General features: G+C 37.7%; 1 protein-coding gene across 2 annotated transcripts in view; it reads right to left on the bottom strand.

Moving 5' to 3' along the window:
* Window positions 1-333: 333 nt before the first annotated feature.
* ADA2 (adenosine deaminase 2) overlaps window positions 334-23,521 on the bottom strand; it is an 81,199-nt gene continuing 58,011 nt past the window's right edge. For both annotated transcript variants that reach the window (XM_027857339.1, XM_027857338.1), the window contains exons 5-10: window positions 9,861-9,988; window positions 9,125-9,215; window positions 7,358-7,466; window positions 5,492-5,649; window positions 1,548-1,750; window positions 334-1,362 (exon numbers count right to left, since the gene is read on the bottom strand). In XM_027857339.1, the coding sequence (XP_027713140.1) occupies window positions 1,266-1,362; window positions 1,548-1,750; window positions 5,492-5,649; window positions 7,358-7,466; window positions 9,125-9,215; window positions 9,861-9,988 (786 nt within the window). In that variant the 3' untranslated portion in view covers window positions 334-1,265. The remainder of the gene's footprint in view (window positions 1,363-1,547; window positions 1,751-5,491; window positions 5,650-7,357; window positions 7,467-9,124; window positions 9,216-9,860; window positions 9,989-23,521) is intronic.

Raw genomic sequence — 23,521 nt, forward strand, 5'->3', positions numbered from 1 at the left:
CTACAGCCACACACTGTGCTAAACGCCTGAGTTGTTCATACACAGAAGAACAAAACCACTTTGCATCAGTTCACATAGATCTTTCCATGTTCTTTCTGAAACCATGCTCCTTGTCATTTCTTATAGCACAATAGTACTCCGTCACAATCATATGCCACAATTTATTTAGCCATCCTCTCAGTTTCCAATTTGCTGCCACCACGAAAAGAGCTGCTATAAATATTTCTGTACACATAGGTCATTTTCTTTTTCTTTGATCTCTTTGGGGTACAGACCTAGTAGTGGTATTACCAGGTCAAAGGGTATGCATGCTTTTCCAAATTGTTCTCCAGAATGTCCATAGTTCCAAATTGTTCTCCAGAATGGTTGGACCAGTTCACAGCTCCACCAACATCAACTATCTCATTTTACCAGAGTAGGAAGCCTACTTGGGTCCTGGCTATACTGCTGGCCCCCATTTACTGCCATGGCAGCCTGTGTGGCAGTCTTATATGCACCACTGGGATAGTCCCATAATTTTCACCACTTTTTAAAACTAGAATTATTATTAATTTGTGACCTAAAGACACTGTCCTGGGCATAGGTGAAGGTTATCAATCAGAGAGTGACCAGATCCTTGAGTTAGAGCTTAGACATCATCCAATCAAACCTTCCACTCAGACTAGGGCTATCTTCCCCACACCTGATAGGCTCTGCCGAAGCACTTCTGGCAAGTATAATGATAGCTCACATTTTTATAGCCTTGTGAGGTAGGTAGTGTAAATTTTATTATGTCTATCTTACATCTGAAAAAAAAAACAAACATTGAGCAAGGTTAAGTGAATTTTCTATGGCTATACAACTAGTCAGGGGCAGGACTCAAACCCAAGTGTCCTGACTTCAAGTCCAATGCTCTTTTGACTATACTATCTGCTACTTCCAGTAGCAGGTTCTATTCTGGCAAAATCTACCTAAAGGGCATAAACTAAAGGAGAAAGGGCTGACTGCCAGCCAGGATTCAAGATGACAGGCTCACAGGAAAACATTAGTTCGCCTGGGAGTTCTAAGGATTTGTCACTATCTGGCTATATGGGCCACATGCCCCACAGTTCCGAAGAGTCCCACGGATTCATTTATTTTCAGAGAGGTGAGAGGACCAGCTTATTGCTTTTCTCTTCCAAAGATCAGAATGTGAGCCAGGATGTAGATATATAAGGTGTTTGTTCAAGAAGGCTTAGTTCTTGCAGCTATGGCCTCAAGAAAATTCTCAGTGGATATAAGTTACTTCATAGTAACTTGGCCAGGTCATCCACAAACTTGTCCCATTTCTTCTGCCAGACTTCCTTAGTGGTTTTCTTCTTGTCCACTGACAGGGAGCTATACCTGCAAGAACAAAAAGATAGTATCAGTCTTGAGAAAGGGCTCTGCTCAGGGGTCAGGTGGTGGTGGGGGTCCCGGGAAAGGACTCTGTTCAGGAAGGAGGGAGAAGAGGAGAGATTAGACCCCAGGACTGTGGTGACCTGCACTTTCTAGAGAGGAAGAAATAGGATATGAGCAGGGACACTCACTTGATTGAATTCAATGCCAGCTGTTTGAGGGTCCTCAAGTCAGCCTTCATCCCTCCAATGCCCATGAAAGCTTCATAGAAGTCATAAGACAAGCCCTTGGCCCCAAAGATAGATGGATCATCAGAACTGACCACCATAGGGTGCCCACTGGACATCAGAGAAGCTGCTGGGTGGTTCCTTAGGTCAGATACCAACTGGAGGACCTGCCAGGGAAAAATAGGAAGGCAAAAAAGCGTACTGCAAGTCACAAAAAGAAATAGAGAGATAAGACTCTGGATATCACACACAATTCCTTTCCAACTTCTATCATTATTCTGGATACCAGGCTAGTATTTAGGGATGGGTTTGACTGAGGAATAGATCAATCAATCAATAAGCATTTGTTAAACTACTATGTACTGGGGACTGTGTTAGGCACTAGAGATATAAGTACAAAGAATGAAACGATCTCTGTTCACAAAGAGCTTACATTCTAATGGAGCAAACACATATGTGGGCATGTCTGTGTGTGTGTGTGCGTGTGTGTGTGTGTGTGTGTATAATATAAATAAATACAAAGTAGTTAAATACAAGGTGGTTTGAGAAGGAAGGCACCGAGGGGAACAGGAAAAGCTTAAGGAAGAAGTTGATGTTTGAATTGCATTTTAAAAAAAGAAAGGCACCCTACAAGGCAGATGTAAGGAGCTAATTCATCACACACTTGTCAGGTCAGTCAGTCAACAAGCATTTATTAAATGCTTACTATGTGCCAGAATTGTGCTAAGACATGGGAATACAAAGAAAGGTAAAAAACACTGCCCTTACCTCCAAGGAATTTACATTCTAACGTGGAAAATAACATGCAAATACCTGTAATACAAGCTACACACAGTGCAAATGGAGGGTAATCTCAGAGGGAAGGCACTAGCAGTGGAAAGGAAAGGAAGAAAGGCTTCCTGCAGCAGGTAGGATTGAAATGGAGTATTAAAGGAAGCCACAAGCAGAAAGAAGTAGACAGAGAAGTTCCATTTAAAATAACTGCAAACAATGTAAAATACTTGGGAGTCTACCCACCACGACAGACCCAGGAACTATATGAACACAATTACAAAACACTTTTCACACAAATAAAGTCAGATCTAAACAACTGGAAAAATATCAATTGCTCATGGGTAGGCCGAGCCAATATAATAAAAATGACAATTCTACCTAAACTAATTTACCTATTCAGTGCCATACCAATCAAACTACCAAAGGTTATTTGAAAGAACAAGAAAAAATAACAAAATTCATCCGGAAGAATATCAAGGGAATTAATGAAAAAAAATACAAATACAAAGCAATATCAGATCTCAAACTATATTATAAAGCAGTAATCATCAAAACTATCTGGTTCTGGCTGAGAAACAGAATGGTGGGTCAGTGTAATAGATTAGGTACACAAGACACAGTAGTAAATGACCGTAGTAACCTAGTGTTTGCTAAACCCAAAGACCCCAGCCTTTGGGATAAGAATTCACTATTTGACAAAAACTGTTGGGAAAACTGGAAAACAATAGGGTGCAAACTAGGTGTAGACCAACATCTTGCATCATATACCAAGACACAATCAAAATGGGTACATGATTTAGACATAAAGGGTGACACCATAAGCAAATTAGAAGAGCAAGGAATATTTTACCTGTTAGGTCTATGGGGAAAGGAAGATTCATGACCAAACAAGAGATAGAGAGCATTATGAAGTATAAAATAGATAATTTTTGTTATATTAAATTAAAAAGCTTTTGCACAAACAAAACCAATGCAGTCAAGCTTAGAAGAAAAGCAGGAAGCTGGGAAACAATCTTTACAGCAAGTGTCTCTTAAGGCCTCATTTTTCAAATATACAGAGAACTGAGTCAAATTTATAACAGGCAATTTTCAGATGAAGAAACCAAAGCTATCTATAGTCATATGAAGAAGTGCTCTAAATCACTTTTGATTAGAGAAATGCAAATTAAAACAACTCTGACATAACTACCTCAACACCTATTAGATTGGGTTAAATATGCAGAAAAAGGAAAATGATAAATGTTGTAGAGGATGTGGAAAATTGGGACACTAATGCACTATTGGTGGACTTGTGAACTGACCCAGCCATTCTGGAGAGCAATTTGGAACTATGCCCAAAGAATAACCAAACTGTGCAATACCTTTTCATCCAGCAACACAGCACTAGTAGGTCTGTATCCAAAAGAGATTATGAAAAAAGGGAAAAGGACCTGCATGTACAAAAATATTTATAGCAGCCCTTTTCACGGTGGCAAAATATTGGAAATTGAGGGGATGTCCATCAATTGGGGAATGGCTAAACAAGTTGTGGTATATGAATGTAATGGAATACTATTGTGCAATAAGAAATAATGAGCAGGTAGATTTCAGAAAAACCTGGAAAGACTGATGAAAAATGAAATGAGCAGAACCAGGAAACATTGTACATGGATCAGCAATATTGTGTGATGATCAGCTACAAATGATTTAGCTCTTCTCAACAACACAATGATCCAAGACAAGCATAAAGGACCCATGCTATCCACATCCAGATAAAGAACTGATGGACTCTGAATGCAGATTGAAGCATACTTTTCTTCACTTTATTTTTTTCTGTTTTTTTTTCCTTTTGATCTATTTCTTCTTTCACAACTGTGACTAATATGGAAATGTGTTTTACATAATTGCCCATATATAACCTATATCAAATTGCCTAACATTTTAGGAAGGGGGAGGGAAAGGAGGGAGAAAAATCTGGAACTCAAAATCTTGTAAAAATGAATGCTAAAAATTGTCTTGACATACAATTGGGAAAAAATAAAATACTATAAAAATAAAACTAAAACTAAAAGGAAGCCACAGATGCCAGTAGTGGAGGTTAGGATGGGGAGCATTCCAAGCATGGAGCATAGCCAATGAAAAGGCATGGGGAGATGGAGGATGGAATGTACTGTCTGAAGAATACCAAGAAAGCCAGTGTCACCGGATCACAGGATATTGGAGAAGAGACTAAGACTGGAAAGGGCCAGGTTGAGAAGGGTTTTAAATGCCAAACAAATAATTTTATATTTAATTTTGGAAGTAATAGGAAGCCACTGGAGTTGCAAAGGCAAAGAAATGGTAGATGCAACTGGCACGTGTGAGGTGCCGGAAAAAGGCCAATTTAGCTAAATCATGGAGTATGGAAGGAGAAGTAATGTCCGATAAGGCTGTAAAGATAGATTGGAGCTAGTAGAGATTCACAATTTCATCTATAATCCTCTTCTTCTGTTCTGTAGTATATATGGAAATACTCATTTTATTTGCTGCTGATTAGATTCAGAATAAAAAAAATTCCTTTAATGAATTGAATGTTGCATAATGAAAAGAACACTGGACAAGAGACCTGGATTTGAACCCTGGCTGTGATACTTACTGGATATCTGACCATGGGCAAGTACTTAACCTCTCTAGATCACAGTATCCTCCTCTGTGAATGAAGGAGTTGAACTGGATGACCAATAAAATCCCTTCCAAGTCTAATATTTGATGATTTTGTATGTTTCTTCTTTTTCCAGCTAACTTCCTCACTTCTGTGTCTCCCACTGCTTCAGCCCCAATTCCTCCATCCTTTTGAGCATTTTCACTGTTGCTGGCCATGGTTCTGAGATCAGTTTTCACTATCAGAGTCACCATGCTTCATGGTACAGGCTCAGATAATTAATTCCCTGCACATCTCTGCTGACAAGATGAGAAAGAGAGGATATGTAGAAATGGGAATCATAAGAGGAATATGAATTAGAGCAGAAACAGGGGTCTTCGTAATAAACAGAGCTCTCCCTAAAAATGACTAGCATTGAGCACTCACTCATAGAGGACTAGAAGGAAACTTACATGAATTTCCTGATGAGATCTGGCCTAGAGTTAAACCCAGATACAAGCTCTGGGAATCATACCTGGTTAGAGATGGGACACACTTCTATTGGGATGTCCCTATTCCAAGAAACATTTCTGGCCATCGGGTGTCTGCCCAGAGCAAATCCATGGCCAATCCTGGTGGTGTTCAGCACTAGGGCATCCAGAACGTTCTCATCTATGGAAGTGCCCTGCCAATCTGGAGAGTAAGAATAAAGACTTTACTAATGGATGGAACCGGCTGTATGGACTACAACCTACCTCACAGGTTATTATGAGGAAAGCACCATAGTGCTATGTAAATATAAGATGGTGTTGTTATTGGTCTGGACCTATGATTTCATTGTCCTATGGAATTCTGTGTGTGGAAACTCCCTCTACCAGTACAGATCAGCAACTTAATCTATGACATATAGTCTTAGAGAATTATTCAGGGGCTTTAAGAGCTTAAATGATTGCACATGATCACACAACTTGTCAAGATTTGAACCCAGGTCTTCCTGACTTGAAGGTCAATCCTCCATACACCACACCACACACAGTCTCTTGTTATTACTATTATTCTAAGGAAAAAATCATCAGGCCCAGAAGAGTGACACACTCAGGAATGATAAGCATTCTATACCACATTGCCACTATTTTGGAATTTGATTATATTTTATTTAGTAACATTTTGTATTGTTCTTTGTTTCATATATTTGAATATATTTGTTTCATATATTTGAATCCTCTTTGCCCAGCTAGATTGTAAGCTTCTTCAGAGCAAAGAAACTGACAGGTTTGTTTTGAATCTCCCCCAAAAGAAAAGCTCGATACATCTGAACTGAGTTTGTTATTGTTCACTTGTTTCAGTCCTGTCTGACTTTTTGTGACCGCATTTGGGGTTTTCTTGGCAAATATATTCGAGTGTTTTGACATTTCCATCTCCAGCTCATTTTCCAGATGATTAACTGAGGCAAACAGGGTTAAGTGACTTGCCCAAGATCACACAGCTAGTAAGTGTCTGAGGTTATATTTGAACTCGGGAAGATGCCTTCCTGACTTCAGGTCCAGCACTGTAGCTGCCCCTCTCAAATGAATTAAATTGAATCTAATCAGATTGAATACATAGAGGCTGTAGAGAGGAGGTTTATGATGACAATGAAAGCAATATGACAGAAAAGGTAGAGATATTTTCAATGAATCTACTATAAAGCATAGGAAATGTATGGCTTGGTGAAAAGAGCATTAAATTTGAGGTGAGAGAAACTGAATTTAACTTCCAGCTCTATTATTTAGTGCCTAAATGTAACTGTCATTTTCTACCTATGTGACTTTAGGCAAACCACTTTATGTCTCTGGGCCTCAGTTTCCTGATTTGTGGCTTGATGGCTTTCATGGTCCCTTCTAGCCCCTAGTCTATGATTCTAGGATGGTAATGGTAAACACAAATTCAAGCCAGGCTTTATGGTACCAGCGTTACAGTATGCTTCCGTGCTAACCCGAAGGAGGCCTTTTGAAGAAACGCAGGGCTCTATGGCTGATATACCATTGAAGGACAGGGCACACTGCCTGCCCTCTACACTGGGCTCCCATCTAGCCAGCTTTCCTAGACTCAAGGAGCCTGGGAAAATGGCTCTGCTTCATGAACAGAGCTAGTAGGAAATATCATAAGGATTAATGGAGCCCATGGAACGGTCGTGTAGAAGCAGAAGATGAACCTGGATTGTCAGCGTCTCAAGACTAAAGAGACAGACATCTTGTGGCAAGAAGCTGCTGTTTTCATCACTGGCCTAATATACACTTCCTATGTGTTTTTGGATAATGATGATGAAGTGCATTAATTTGCATTCTCCCATATCCCATGAAGTTGAACACTGTGTATGTAGGTCGTGTGTTTTATGGCTCCTGAGGATGCTGCAGCTCACTTGTCTCTCCAGCGTGGAAGAAGTAAGGCAGGTCAAAGCCTTGAGTGGCTGGGAGGAGCAAAGCCTCCTTCAGGTCCCACAAGGAATGCCCCTTGTCCTCTTGACCCACCTGTAGGAGAGAAAAGGAGGCACACTGAGTCATTTACCTCATACATATACATACATATATATATATTATATATATATATATTTATATATATATATATATATCTTAGTTTTGCTCATGAGTTCTATGCCCTATCATTACTACTTTTCCATATATTCAGCCACCATTGCCGTTATGACCTGGGGCGAGTGACCAATAGCCTGGGAGGAGAAAGCACCAGGCTGAGAGTCAGGAGACCTAGTTCTAGACTCAGCTGTACCAATAACCAGCTGCATGATCTTGGATATGGGAGGCAACATCATCTCTCTGGGACTCAAGTTCCCTCAGCTACAAAATGAATGAATTAGACTAGATAAACCATAAAGTCTTTTTCATTTCTGACATGCTATGATTCTGTACAACTTTCATCCAGGGTATGAAGTGTGAACAGAGGATAATAATAACAGCTCAATTTATACAGAATTGTACAGTTTTTAAGTATCATTATTCCCATTTTGTAGAGGAAAAACAAGATTTGAGGGCTATGGGAACACAACCAGTAAATGTTAAAGCTAGGACTTGAGGTCAAATCTTCTTGGTTTCGAACACTCTTATCCTTTACACCATGCTGAGATACCATACCAAAACTTTTTAACAAACCGCGCCCCCCCCCCCAAATATTCCAGGCTTGTGCTTTTCTATCCATTCCCAGGGCTAGTCATGAGAGATGTGACTTGAGTGAATTCCCAGAGGCCAGGGCCAAGACCAAAATAAAAATAACTCCCCTTTACTCCCACTCTAAGTTAGGTGACAAAGGCTGGATAGAACTTTATTACTAGAAAACATAGGGATAAAGACTGTATCTGTGATTTTATTAGCACAGGGAAATACTTTTATTTCCAATGGAGGAAACACCTTCTACCAATGCCAAGTAGCACTTTCTCTCTGTAATTTATCATCTCAGAGTTGCCTAGAGCACTGAATTGTCCAGGGTCTCACTCGTAGTATGTATCAGACATGTGAACCTGGGTCTTCCTGGCTTCCTGGCCAGCTCACAGCTAAAATGTATTTCTTATCTAGGAAGAAGTCAGGTCTCCCTTTGGCTGATTAGCAGATTAGACTCCTTTGTCTGATTACCTAGCTTTCACATTGAAATCTCAGATTTGCCTTGAGATCTCAGAAAAATAGGGGGATAGAGGGCAGAGAGAGGAGAGAACAATAGGTTAGATAGGGCAAGCTCCTAGAGAATGGGGGTTAGGGATAAAAACAGAGTATAGAAGAAAAAATTCAACCATTTCATAATTTTTCTAGAGTCATTCCTGGCTCTCTTTCTCTGTGCGGTTAATGATTATCTTAGGCACCATTAGGCACAAAGGCCACTTCCAGGGGAAGGTGAGAAGACAGGAATAAAGGAAGAAATGGCTGTAATTAATGACCAAACCATCCTATTCCTCCTATTCTGGGAATAATTTTCTTTTTGAGCTTTTTTTTTTTAAGCTTTGGGTGCACCCCACCCCAACCCCTTCCTACCTTTTCTTCTCAAATGATTTCTCACCATCCCCAAGGTGTTCCCTTCATGAAGAATACATTACTCAGTCTGCATTCCATTTCTACCCCAAGATTGGTTCCAGCCTCCAGACTGCCACCCCATATGTTGTGGGCAATAAAAAGATGAAAGCTACCAGGTCAAATCCTGCCATGCTCTCTGGGAACTTGACTCTGAGCTTCATAGCTATCTGGACAGATTCAGCAACACGATCTACATCATTCTTCCTTAGGAAAAAAAAAAGAAGCACCTGTTACTGTGTTAATGGATTGAGTATTTCTCTAAGTGATTACCTCTTGCTTCTGGGGCTGTATCCTATTTTCATCACACTCCTATCACTCCCCGCCTCCAATACCCAGAAACACTACTCCAATCCCTAGGTGATAGAATAGTTTTTTCAAAATTCATCACCAATTGGTTCCAAAGTGATCCATCATCTTTGGAACTATGGACAAGGAAACTTTTTTTTTTTCCAAGTGTCATTAGGTTCCACATCTGTGGCAAATTTCTTACAGGCTTTGACATTTAAGGCCCCCCTAATTTGGTTTCAATCTTATTTCACAGTATTCCCCTTCATACATATTAAGCTCTAATCAAACTAAACTATTAACTGTTTTTTAATCATGCCCTGCTCTCTCTCTTACATCTTTGAATTCACTCAGATTATTTCCTATACCTGAAATTTTCTCCCTTCTCAACTTCACCTGTTGAAATCCTCTTCTTTCAATGGTCAGCTCAGATACAACCTCCTCTCCATCTTTACAAACCACATTGCTATTTTGTGCCCTTTCATTTTCTAATTTTGTTCCTCTTTCTCACTCAGGCCCTGACTCCCTGCCCACACTAAAGTCTAGGAACCAACCTTCTCTCACCTGTTATTGCTATAAATGATTCTGACTCCAGTGAAGTCAGGATGGTCTTTGGCAAACTTCTGGGCCACTTCTTGATAAGTCTTCAGTGACCACTCTTGGTCATGTGTTTGCCCATTTAGTTCATATACCTGAGAATAGTGGAGAGAAAAGAAGAACATATGATCCCAAATGGATCTCAGATAAGGAAGCAGGACCTAAGATAAGGAAGTAGGGAAGATCATCCCTACCAAACCTGTGAAAGGAACAAGAGTAGAATGGAGCAGATTCCTTGTGGCTCCCTATGTCTGTCATGAACCCATCTCCCTTTCCAGAGCAGATCTGTGTTCCCCTATCTGAAATGCCCAAGGCATAATTTTAAGTGTTAGTCCAATGTCAGGACAAGTTGTAGGACTTCCTCCATAGTTGGGGAAAGATAATAGATAAGTGACCAAACAATATCAATAGGTAATTTTCAAAGGAATACATTAAATCCATCAACAACCACATCTTAAAAAATGTTCTAAATGACTAGAAATTAGAGAAATGGAAATTAAAGCAACTGAGGTTCATCTGACACTCATCAGATTGGTAAAGATGACAAAGAAAAAAAATGGAAAATGACGGCTTTTGGAAGGGCTGAGGGAAAATAGACACATTAATATACTGTTAGTGGAGTTGTGAATTGGTACCACAATTCTGAAAAGCAATTCGAAACCATGCCAAAAAGTGATTAACTAAATCTTTGATCCAGCTACTAGGCCTGTATCACAAAGAGATCAAAGAAAGAGAAAAAGACCCGAAAGTGAAAACATATTTATAGCAGCCCTTTTGTAATGGCAAAGAGCTAGAAACTAAGAGAGTTCCCACCTATTAGGGATTACCTGGCAAATTATTGTATACCAATGTAATGGAACACTACTGTGCTATAACAAATGATGAAAGGGATAGTTTCAGAGAATCCTGGGAAGACTTGTATGAACTGATGCAAAGTGAAGTGAGCATAAACAGGAAAATGATTTATACAATAACAACATTATAAAGACAAACATCTTTGAAAGACGTAAGAGCTATAATCAATACAATGCCAATCACTATTCCAGAGGACCAGTGATGAAACATTCTATCCATCTAACAAAAAAGTGATGGACTCAAGATGCAGAATAAGACATATAGTTTTGATTATGGCCATTGTGGGAATTTATTTTGCTTCACTATGCATATTTGTTAGAAAGCCATCAATATCTTATGTGTCGTTTTTCATGAAGTGGCCAGCAATGGTTAGGATAGAGTTGCCCCACCCCATCCCCCAATAAAAAGAAAAGAAAAAGAGGTTTATTGAAACATGTTTAAATTCAAGGGAAAAAAAAATAGAAGGAAAGCCCAAAGCAATCACACAGACAACAGGACAGCCTGAAAGTTACATGTTGAATTTATTACATACCTAAAAATAAAGCAAACCGTATATAATAGATATTTTAAGCTTCATGCATGCTTTTCTTTCTCTGTTCTACTATGTATATGGAAATGTTTATTTTATTTGATATCTCCTAAATTCAAAATAATTTTTAAAAAAATATGGGGGTGGTGAAGAGGGACAAAGCAGGGGTGGGGGGAGTGTGTAAGAAATTATACCTTAAAGAAAGACACGTACTAATAGAAAAACTAGATTCAGCTCTTTTCCTCATATCAGGAGAATTGGTTCCATTCTTGACTCAAATTCACTACCAGAACATTGGTTATTGTCTACACAGGCTGGGTACATGTCTATGGACTTAGACCCTGAGCAATTGCCAGCAGTGCATTTGATGGCAAGTGTGGTAGGAACATGGTGCACCACATACACATCCTTTGTGTGCATAGGAACAACCGAGTCTAGGCCTCCCCCAGGCAAACAAAAGGCTTTGTTGAGTTTTTTCCTTGAATCTGAGCAAATTTGCCTTGTGCTTTTATCTCTCTGAATTATTTCCTCCCCCACCCCCATCCTCCACCCTCCCACACACACACACCTGAGGGAGATATTCAGAGAAAGAGACAGACTGGCAGAGAAGTTTTTGAATGTCACCCATAGAGAGGGTGGTTATTCTTTACCCTTTTCACCTGAGGGCATCAATGACCTCTTACTTGCAATGAGGCAGAAATCATGTGAGAAGAAAAAGGAAAGTTCATCTGTTCTTGTGACAATGAGCTGCCCTTTTTTGCTTCTTCTCTTCCTTCTTCTGCCCTGGTGATTTGAACTGCCAAGGAGAACCTTGGTGATCACAAGGAGAGGGAGTAGATACCATGACCAGCACCAGCCAGAAAGTATTACAACATGAAGACAGCCTCCAAGTCTGGAGCAATGAGTAATCCAAAGAAAATTATCTTACTTGCAAAGAGAAAACATTCAAAGTTGTTAAGACTATCAGAAACTATGAATCCCATTGAGCTGGTTAACTGGGAAAGTTGATTTCTCTTTTAGTCTGGGAGTATAAGATGGGAAATGCAAATCCTTCCTCTTATTCCTTCCCATAATTTAGGTCTTGGGCGTATGCATGTCTTGGATCACTCCCCCTCCCCCCTAGCCACACCCAAAGATCTGGAGGGCAAGGAAACAGAGCCCAGAGACAGTTGGAGTTGTATTTGATCTAGTTTCCCTTTCACTTTATCTTACATACAACAAACTGTGATCTCAGCAAGCTGTCTTCAAATCTATGGAGGTAATGGGAAGTAAATGGAGAAAGAGGAATCAATCCACAGAGTAGGGTGGAGGCTCTGAGTATAATTCCATCTCATCCTGTAGATTAATTTCAGATCTGGTCAATGAGGGGTTAATCAAAGTTGCTTTAGTGCCTAGGCCAAACAGAAGTATGGAGAGCAACCAAGTTGGTTATCAGCTGAGCACCCTCTGATGGCCAAAGGAAATATTTGTTGCCTTTTAGAAAGGGGTACTTTATATGTGTACCAGAGAGTAACAAACAAGGCTGGGTTGACAGCTCAAGAAGAGCATCTCCTGGTGGATAATTCAGATATTGTGCTCCCTTGGAAGATACTTAAAAGTGATGGACTCAATGCCTTTCTGTGGCTTTAGGAAGGCAGCACAACCAGAGTCCTATACAGATAAGGAAAATAAAGCCTAGGGTTCAATAAATTGTCCAAGGTTGCACAGGGTTTGAGCAGGGATTCAGACCCTTCACACACCCAGACCAATGCCCCCATTCTTATCTTTCTACCTCCCTTCTCCTCATTTCAATCTACCCTCCACACAACTGCCAAAGTGATCTTTTCTAAAAGTTTTTTCTTTGTATCCCCAGCAATTGTCACTTCACCTGATACATAGTAAGTGCATAATAAATGCTTGTTGATTGATTTCTACTTACTTCACCATGCTGCCTACTGGCTCCCCTCTATTTCAGTAAACTGGTTCACAGTAATAAAAGAACATTGGACTAGGAATCAGGAAGTCCAGGTTCAAATGTGGGCATTGATCCTTTCTATGTGACCATGAATATCATTTTATTTCCCTTAGATTAAGTTTCCTTGTCTTTAAAATCAGAATAATTTTATTTATTCAGGTTCTGATTCTTCCATTACTTTTCTTACAGACTTGTTTTGTTGTGGGCAAAACACTGTTAACCTTCAAGTAACATTTGTTAAAATAATGATGATGACAAATTCAGGGTACCACCCATTTTCTCAATAGGCTAGTGGTGATTGGCTGTTGCCACTAATATCTCTTTAACCCAAGTGCTCTTTTGCTTTCAGGATGAGATGGCCTCAGCTTTCCTCTTCCTCCCAGAGCTGTAGAAGCTGGGGGGAGGGGCAGTCCTTTCTTTTTCAGCCCCATAGCCTCATTGTTTCCTCTGTTGCAGCACATTGCTTGACATTTCAAAACCCCACCTCCCAACACTAGTTTCTATGCCCAGAAAAAAAGCACCATAGCACTATGGCCCTGTATTAAGAAGACTGACCTATTGCTTGACCTGTGGGTGACAGAGATGCTATATTAAAGCTACTACTCGAGTTTTCCATGAGGTCTCAACCTTCATCTATTGCTGACCCATTATTTGGAAGAAGGAATTTTAAAGCATAGCAACTTCTTGTTATTCTACAAGATGCATCTTTCTGTTCAATCTGTTCAAAGGTTACCTCCTCCATGAAGTCTTCCCTAAACTGCTCATAGGATTATGGCATTTAGAAAAGGAAAGGCCCTTAAAGATAATTTAATCTAACCTCTCATCTTCGCGGTGAGGAAAATAAAACCCAGAAGGTAAAGGGACTTGTTCACATCCTCTGACTCCAAATCCAATATTCTTTCAACTACAGCTGACTCATTGATCTCCCCTTTTCCTGAACTCTTGCAACATCCCCTACCAGTACATCTTAATTATATGTTATTTCTACTAAAGTCCTACTCAGATGCCTTATTATGGTGGAAATGACTTTCAGTTCTCAAAGGTTATGTCAAGCAGAACCCAAGCTGTAACACGAACAGCATCAGGCATTTGGATGTGAGCGTTCTTCTGAACTCTGTCCTGACCAAAGCATATCTGGAGTGTGGAGTGCAGACCTGGGGGCCATATTTTAGGAAAAACCCTGATAAGCTACAGAGTACCCAGAGGAAGGTAACCAGGAGAGTAAAGGGACCAGAGCTCCTGCCAAGTGAGGATCTATAGAAGGACTCAAGGAGGGTTAGCCTGGAGAAGAGAGAATTTAAGGGGTACATGATAGTGGTATTCAAATATATGAAGGACTATTGTGCGGAAAGATGGATTAGATTTGTTCTGGTTAGGCCCTGAGCTCAGAACTAAGAATAAAGAATAGAATCAAAAAGAGGCAAATTTTGGCTTCATGCTGGGGAAGATGTTCTAATAATTAAGCCTATCCAAAAATGGAATGACTGAGCTGCTTCAAGAAGTAACATGAGCCTCATTTCACTGGGGGTCTTAATTTAAGCAAAGGCTAAGTATAATGTAGAAGGCATTCTTGTTCAGGTACAGGTTGTACTAGATGTCCTCTTCCAATTCTGAGATTCAATGATTAATTGAATTCCAATACCAAATATTTGCTTAAGTAGAGACTCTACACAAATTCCTTGCAATCCTGGGATGGGGAGGGGAGTAAAATCAGTGACTCCTTATTGTAGCGCAGACCCCCATAACTTGGCAGTAGGTAGGGGTCAAAATTAAAATAGGCTTTGGGCTGCAGAGAGGTTTTTAGCTGCTCACTTTCCAAGTAAAGGTATAATTAATGATTAAGCTATTTTGCAAATAAATCATATTTTAAAAAGGGAAATTTCAATTAATATAAATTAATTACTTATTACTTAAAATTTTTATTTATCATGAAATCACATTAATGTTAAAAAAAATTACTTTGTTAAGCCGTACAAGTTTTAATACATTTTTCAGGTTTTCTTACTGTTTACATTTAGTAACAATCAAAAACACAGTGAAAAGATACGACTCTCACTCCTCTCGGACTAGAGACAGACTGAAGAAGGTTGGTTGCAGCAAGTCATGTGACAAACAGGAGAGAGTGTGCAGCAGCCACAACCCACCCACTAAGTTACATGATGGACACAATGGAAGGCCCGTTAAGCAGGGCATGTTACATCTTTACTTTTTTTTTACATCCTCTACATTTTTCACAGGCCATCTGAAATCCTTTAGTGGGCCACAGGTGGCCCAGGGGCTGTATGTTGTGCAGGTCTGTTGTAGTGCTTCCTGTAGGAGAAGAGTTGGAAATCCTTGCTTTACATGGTCCCAAACCCCAGTACTGACTCCCATAGAACAGCTGCCACAGTGAAGAAATCTGACTCCAGAGTTTCAGGTAGTATGAATGCATTCAAGACTGTTTCCTTGCCTGCTGATGCTGATGGGGTTCTTGGGTGCCTGTGCTCGTACCCCAATTCCTCCCTTGCTCCAGAAACACTATCCCTGGCAGTTTCCCTCCAGCCCAAGGACTCTGTGCCTAGCAATTACTCATGAGTGGGCCCAGCAAGAAGCTTATCTCTCGCCCTGGTGCAGTTACACAAAGCTGGGCCAGAGAGTGATGGGACGCTCAGGTCCCAGCCCTAAGATCATGTCTCTGGAAGCCTCCCAATTTCTTAGGCTCCTGTCTTGTGAGAAAATTTTCTCTTGTTGCAGAATGCATTCTCTTATCAGGACGGAGAGAAGGGTACCTGGCCCAAGGATTTTTGTCTCTGGCTGACCCAAGGACTCTTCCTCTAGCCAGATCCCCAAGGTCCATGCCTCTGATAACTCCGTCAATGTCTGGTATACTCCCTACACTTTCCCATCCATAGCTCCCCAAAACACCTGGAACTTTAGATTATCTAGTGTCCGTATCCCTGGCTTTCCGTTCCCATGCCCTTTTTCCATCTAAACCCCAGCACCATCCTCAGTCTGTTGCAGATTTCTGAAGAATCCTTGCCTGCTGAAAAGCATAACAATAAATCTTTGCCAACTTGACTCAAAGAATGCTTGAGTCTGTGAATTCGTTCCAGATGACCCCGTCCTGTACTCCCCAACAATACTTAAACTGCCCTCCTTATAGCCTTCCTATATGATGCAGGGGATAGAGGGGACTTGGAGTCAGAAAGGCCTGAGTTCAAATCCTAACCAGATACATTTACTAGCTGTGTGACCCCACAACAAGTCACTTAACATCTCTTGGCCTAAGTTTGCACCTCTGTAAAAGAGGACTAAGTAACAACAACCTCACAATGTTGTTGTAAGGATCAAATACTTTAACATATACAAAGTGATTGGCAAACATGAAAAAGCTATGTAAATGCTAGCTATTTTAGCTAACTATTAAGTCCTTGCGGTCTTGAAGCCTACAAAATCCACCAAGAGTTTAAGAGCTAAAAGAAGCCCCCTGGAACAGCAAAGTTGGTATGGCTTAGAAGACAGCCGGATTATAGCAGAATAAGGATAAAAGGGATGGGAGTGGGTTGTGGTACAAAGAACCCAGGACATGAATTCAGTGATCTGAGTTCAAATCTTGGCTCTGACACTGCTGGCTATGTGAGTCCTTAGACAAATCACTTCACCTCTCTAAACCTCAGTTTCCTTAATCAGTTAAATAGGTTATAATAATACTTATTCTACCTACCTTACAGGAAAAGTGTTTTCACTTAATTCAGGGTCACAGATCCAGGGCAGAAGGAGGAGGGGACCTGCATTTATGGTGGCATTCCCGGGTAAGGAGTGGTCACCAGCCCTAGTCTGGGTACTATGCAAGGAATAAATTAAGACATAGGCAGTAGTTATATGGCTATGACACCAGGAAGGGAGCAGGGTCTGAATTCCAGTACTCATCCCAGGCTAAAACTTGCATGGGGAACAAAGCAGAGCAAGAAGTTCAGGCCAAACGGGAGCAGAAAGTTTTGTCATTCTAAAGCAGCAGAGGTTTGGGGGAATAAGAGGGGGGTGGCTTAAGGGAGGGATGAGTCCTAAGCAAAGGTAGATCTCAAAAATGGGTTTAAAGGAAAAGAAAGAAAGGATAAGAATCTGTGACAGGGTATAGAGCAAAGGAAAGAGAAAGGAGACAGAGGAGCAGAAGCAAACTGTACCCAATCTAGATTACTGGTGTTTGGGCACACTACTCTATCTACCCTTTTCTTCTTTATAAAGACAGGGCAGGAAACAAAAATGGAAGGAAAAAGTAGAAGAGAAAAGGATGGATGGAAACATGCAATTAACAATAATTACTGTGATTGTCAATGGGATTTTAAACTTATCTATAAAATGGAAAAGACCAGCAGAATGAATTAGAAGCAGAATTAAACAATGCTGTTTAGAAAAAATATGTCTGAAAATAAAGATTCATATAGAATTAAAATAAAGAATTGGTATAAAATTGTTCATATTAGAAATTAAAAAGGATAATTCAGAACCAACGAAGAGATTTCAGAAATTATTAGAAACTTTCACCCAATTATATGCCAATAAAATTGTCAATCTAAATGAAATGGATGAATATTTACAAAAATATAAAATGCTCAGTTTAACAGAACCAAAAATAAAAGACTTAATCTAATCTCAGAAAAATAAATTGAACAAGCTATAAATGATCTCCCAAAGACAAAAACACTAGGACAAAATGCATTTACAAGTAAATTCTATCGAATATTTAAAGAATAATTCATTCCAATACCACAAAAGCTGTCTGAAAAGATGAAAAAGGAAGAGGTCCTATACCAAATTCCTTCTATGATACAAATATGGTTGTGATACCTAAACCAGACAGAGTCAGAACAGGAAGAAAACTATGGACTAATATCCCTAAGGAATGGCAGTGAAAAAGAAATTTAAATAAAATGTCAACAGAGATTACAGCAACATATAAAGACGATACACCATGATATACTTGGTTTTATACCAAGAATGCAGAGTTTGTTCGATATTAAGAAAACTGTAAACAAAGATGACCAAATTAATAACAAGAACAATGAAAGTTGTATTATTTCAGTAGATGCAGAAAAAGTTTTTGACAAGATATAACACCTCTTCTTTAAGAAAAGAAACGGGGCAGCTAGGTGGGCGCAGTGGATAGAGCACCGGCCCTGGAGTCAGGAGGACCTGAGTTCAAATCCAGCCTCCGACCAGAGACTTGATACTTACTAACTGTGTGAACCTGGGCAAGTCACTTAAACCTAATTGCCTTGCAAAAAAAAAAAAAAGAAAAGAAAAAGAAAGAGAGAGAGGGAAGGGCATAAGAATTTGTTAAGTATCTACTATGTGCCAGGCACTTTACAAATATTAGCTCATTTGTTTCTCTATAATGTGATATAAAGCACTAGATATAAATGCTAGCTATAGCAATAAGACAAGAAATTGAGGGAATAAGCCTTGGCAAAGAGGAAACAAAATTATTGCTTTTTGCAGATGATATGGTTTACTCAGAGAATCCTTGAGAGTCAACTAAAATATTAAATGAAACAACTAACAACCTTACCAAAGTTGTACAATAGAAAATAAAAGCTACAGAAATCATCAGCATTTTTGTATATTGCCCAAAAAATCCATCGGAAAGAGATAAGGATTCCATTTAACATACAGAAAGTACAAAATGCTTAGCATTCTACCTGCCAAGATATACCCAGAAATTATATGAATACAACTACAAAACTTTTTAAGTGAATACAAGCAGATCTAAATAACTGGAGAAATATTAATTGTTACGGGATTGACTGAACCAAGATAATAAAAATTATAATACTCCCAAAATTAATTTACTTATTAGGTGTCATACCAATCAAAACACCAAAGGATTACTTTACAGAGCTAGAAAACCTAATAACAAAATTTATCTAGAAGGACAAAAGGTCTAGAATTTCAAGAGAAATAATGAAAAAAAAGTAGAAAGGGGAACACAGTAGGAACAAATTTCAAACAACATTACAAAGAAGTAATCATCAAAACAATTTGGTACTGGTTGAAAAATAGAGACATTAATTAGTAGGACAAATTAGATACACAATATATAGAAGCAGATAAGTATAGCAACCTAATATTAGATAGACCCAAAGAAGCTAGCCATTTGGGTAAAAAAAAATCAATAATCAATAAAAAGCTATTGGAAAAACTGGAAAGTTGTCTTGCAGAAATTAGGTAAAGACAAATATCTGACACTATTTACCAAGATAATCTCCAAATACTTAGAGATAAAGGGTACATCATAAAAAAATTATAAAATTAGGACTTCTATTTATGTCTACAGTTATATTTATATAGTTATTTTGTGTATCTTGGAAAGTAAACTCCTAAGTACTTTTATATTCTATAGTAATTTCAAATGGAACTTCTCTTAGAAATGGAATAGTTCTTTCTACTGGGTTTTATTTATATTGCATAGAAGGTTTGATCATTTGTGTTAATTTATTTAATATCCTACAAGTTTACTGATATTATTGTTTCAATTAATTTTAAGTCGACTCTTTAGGGTTCTTAACCTAAAAAATTTTAATTTTGTTTCTTTTTTTACTTATTGCTTTTCCCTCAACTTCTTCTTTTTTATCATTACAGTGAACATTTCTGATACTATGTAAAAACAGAAGTGGTGGCAATCCTTTTTTACATTCTTTTTCATTCCTGAATTTGATGAAAAGGATTCTAGTTTATTTTCATCACATAAAATGGTAACTCTTGGTTTTAAAAAATATATTGGTTATCATTTTAAGGAAAGGTCCATTTATTCTTGCTGTCTAGTGTTTTTAACAAAAATTAGTGTTATATTTTGTCAAAAGCCTTTTCTGGATCTACTGATATAAGAATATGATTTTTACTTATTTTGTTACTAATATGGTTAACTAACTTTGTAGTTTTCCTAATAGTAAAGCAACCCTGAATTCATGTATAAATATAATCTGTTCATAATGTATAGTCTTTTGACATGTTGTTTTATCTTCTTTGCTGAAATTTTATTTAAAATCTCTGCATCCATATTCATTAGGGATAGTGGTTATAATTGTATTTTTCCTGTTTTGACTCTTCCTAGTTTATGCAAAGACCAGAATTGTGTCACACAAGGAATTTGGTAAAATCTCTTCTTTTGCTTATTTTTTGCGAACAATTTATATAATATCAGAAGTAATTGTTCTTTGAATACTTAATAGAATTCATTTGTTAATCCTTCTGGTCCTAGAGCTTTCTTTCTTAAGAAAGTCATTTATGGCTTGTTAAATTTCTTCCTCTGAAACCGAGTTGCTTAAAATTTCTATTTCTTGTTATATTAATTTGGGTATTTTACATTTTTGTACATATTTATTTCATTTAGATTGTGTGATTTATAGTTATCTGTATACAGTTAACAAAATTATTTCTAATAATACATTTTATTTCTTCTTATTAATTCTTTTTTCATTTTTGATACTGGTAATTTTGTTTTCTTCTCTCAAAATAAATCAAATTAGCTAATGATTTGTCTATTTTTTAAATCAGATTCCAGTTTTATTTATAAATTCAATAGGGTTTTTGTTTTTAGTTCTGTTAATTTTTTCTTTAATTATCAGGATTTCTAGTGCTTACTTGGGGTTTTTAATTTTATAATTACCTAGTATTTTTAGATTACCAATTCATTGACTTATTCTTTCTCTTTTTCATTAAGAAAAGTTATAAGATAATACATATCTTCAATCCCTTAATTTAGCTCTGGGTGAATCTTCATATTTCAAAGTCCTTATATTATCAAATTTCGTATTTTCACTTCATATTTCCTTGTAAAAAATTGTTGGATTTTGCTTTCTAGTCCATTCTGCTAACCTTTTCCATTTTCTGGATGAGTTAATCCCATTCACATTCATAGTCTTGATAGTTAATTTCTTATTCATTAATTTCTCAAGAGAATGAGGAGCCAATATAATAATGATACTTCCTAAATTAATTTACTTATTCAGTGCATTTACTTAATCAAATTACCAAAGGATTACTTTATAGAACTAGAAAAAATAACAATGAAATTCAGATGGAGGAAAAAAAGTCAAGAATAACAACAGAAATAATGAAAAGAAATGGGGATGAAGGGGGCTTAACAGACCTCAAACTATACTACAAAGTAGTAATTATAAAAAATAATTTGGTAACAAATAATAACAAAAATGACATAATAGTAGCTAACATTTATATAGTGCTTATTACTTTATTTTATATTATATAGTGCTTACTAAAGCACTGTGCTAAGTGCTTTAAACTTGTCTCATTTGATACATTTGGTACTGGTTAAAAAATAGTGCTTACAGTGGAACTGATGAGGTATACAACATACTGAAGCAAATGTATTTAATAGTATTTGATAAAACACAAAGACCCCAGCTGCTTGAATAATGACTCACCATCTGATAAAAACTGCTAGGAAAATTAGATAGCAATATGAAAGAAATTAGATTTAGACTAGTACCTCATACCATATACAAAGATAAGCTCCAAATGGGTACATAACCTAGATATAAAAGGTCATATCATAAGAAAATTAGATAAACATGGCAAATAATTATCAGTTGAATCTGGAATTGGATGAAATTTATAACCAAACAAGGAACAAAAAGGATCATAAAAGATAAAATAGGTAATTTTGATTACATAAAATTAAAACGTTTTTGCAAATAAAACTAAGATTGAAACAAAAACAATTAACTGGAGAAAAAATTGCAGCAAATGTCTCTGAGAAAAGTTTCATTTATAAGACACAGAAAGAAATTATTCAAATTTATAAGAAAAAGAGCCATTCCCCAATTCATAAGCATATGAACAGGCAATTCTCAAGCAAAGAAACCCAGACTATCTATAGACATATGAAAAAATGCTCCAAATCACTACTAATTAAATAAATGCAAATTAAAGCTATTCTGAGATTATATTTCTCATCCATTAGAGTGTCAAAATTAAGAAAAAAGGAAAATTATAAATGCTGTACACACTGTGGGAAAATAGGCACATTGATGCACTGATGGTGAATCTGAGTTATAGATAAAACCATTCAGGAAAGCAGTTTAGAATTATACACAAAAAATTAACAAACACTGCATGCCTTTTGACCCAGCTATACCACTACCAGGCCTATGCCCAAAAGAGATCAAAGAAAGTGGAAAAAGGTCCCATGTACAAAAATATTTATAGCAGCTCTTTGTAGTGGCAAAAACGGAAAACTACAGGATGCCCAGCAATTGAAGAATGGCTGACAGCATTTGAATGTGATGAAGTACTATTCTGCTATAAGAAATGAAGAAATAGATGAAGTCAAAAAGACTTGGAAAGACTTACATGAACTGAAGCAGAGTGAAGTAAGCAGAACCAGAAATATAATTTATACTACAAGGTGTCCCCAAAGTCTTAATGCATAGCTTAAAATGAGGCAGCTAGATGGCTCAGTGGAAAGAGAGCTGGGCCTGGAGTCAGGAAGACTTCAATTCAAAGTCAGCTTCAGACACTTACTTACCAGCTTTGTGACCTTGGGCAAGTCACTTAACTTCTATTTGCCTTAATCCACTAAAGAAAGAAATGGCAAACCACTCCAGTATCTTTGCCAAGAAAAACCATGGACAGTATTGGCATGCTATGATCCACGGGGTCACAGAGTCAAAAAAGACCGAACAACTGCCAGACGACAACAACATAGCTTTAAACTGCACTAAGACTTTTGGGAAATGCTGTGTAACATCAATATTATAAAAAACCAATTTTGAAGACTTTTATAAACTGATGAAGAATTAAACAAGAACCAGGAGAACAATTTATATAATAACAACATTAAAAATAAACAACTTTGAAAGTCGTCAGAACTATGAGCAATGCAATGACCATTCATGATTCTAGGGAACTGATGATAAAACATACTATCAATGGAAGAGAAGTAATGGATTTAGAGGACAGAAATGTGTATGTGCATTCATTCATTTGTTTATATATATACATATTTCTTTCATAACATGACTATTATGGACATGTTTTGCATGATTACACGTGTATAACCTATATCAAATTACTTGCCTTCTCGATGAGGGAGAGGGGTGGAAAGGGAGGAAGGGAGAGAATTTGGGGCTCAAAGTTTAAAAAATGAACGTCAAAATTTGTTTTTACATATACATACACACAGACACATTATATATACACATAAATGAATATATGTGTATATAATATACACACATATCTCATAAATATATGTATATTTGCATACAAACATTGAGGGAGTTTGTTTTCCTT

Source organism: Vombatus ursinus, unplaced genomic scaffold (genome assembly GCF_900497805.2).
Source record: "Vombatus ursinus unplaced genomic scaffold, bare-nosed wombat genome assembly UNPS02012082.1, whole genome shotgun sequence".
Lineage (NCBI taxonomy): Eukaryota > Metazoa > Chordata > Mammalia > Diprotodontia > Vombatidae > Vombatus > Vombatus ursinus.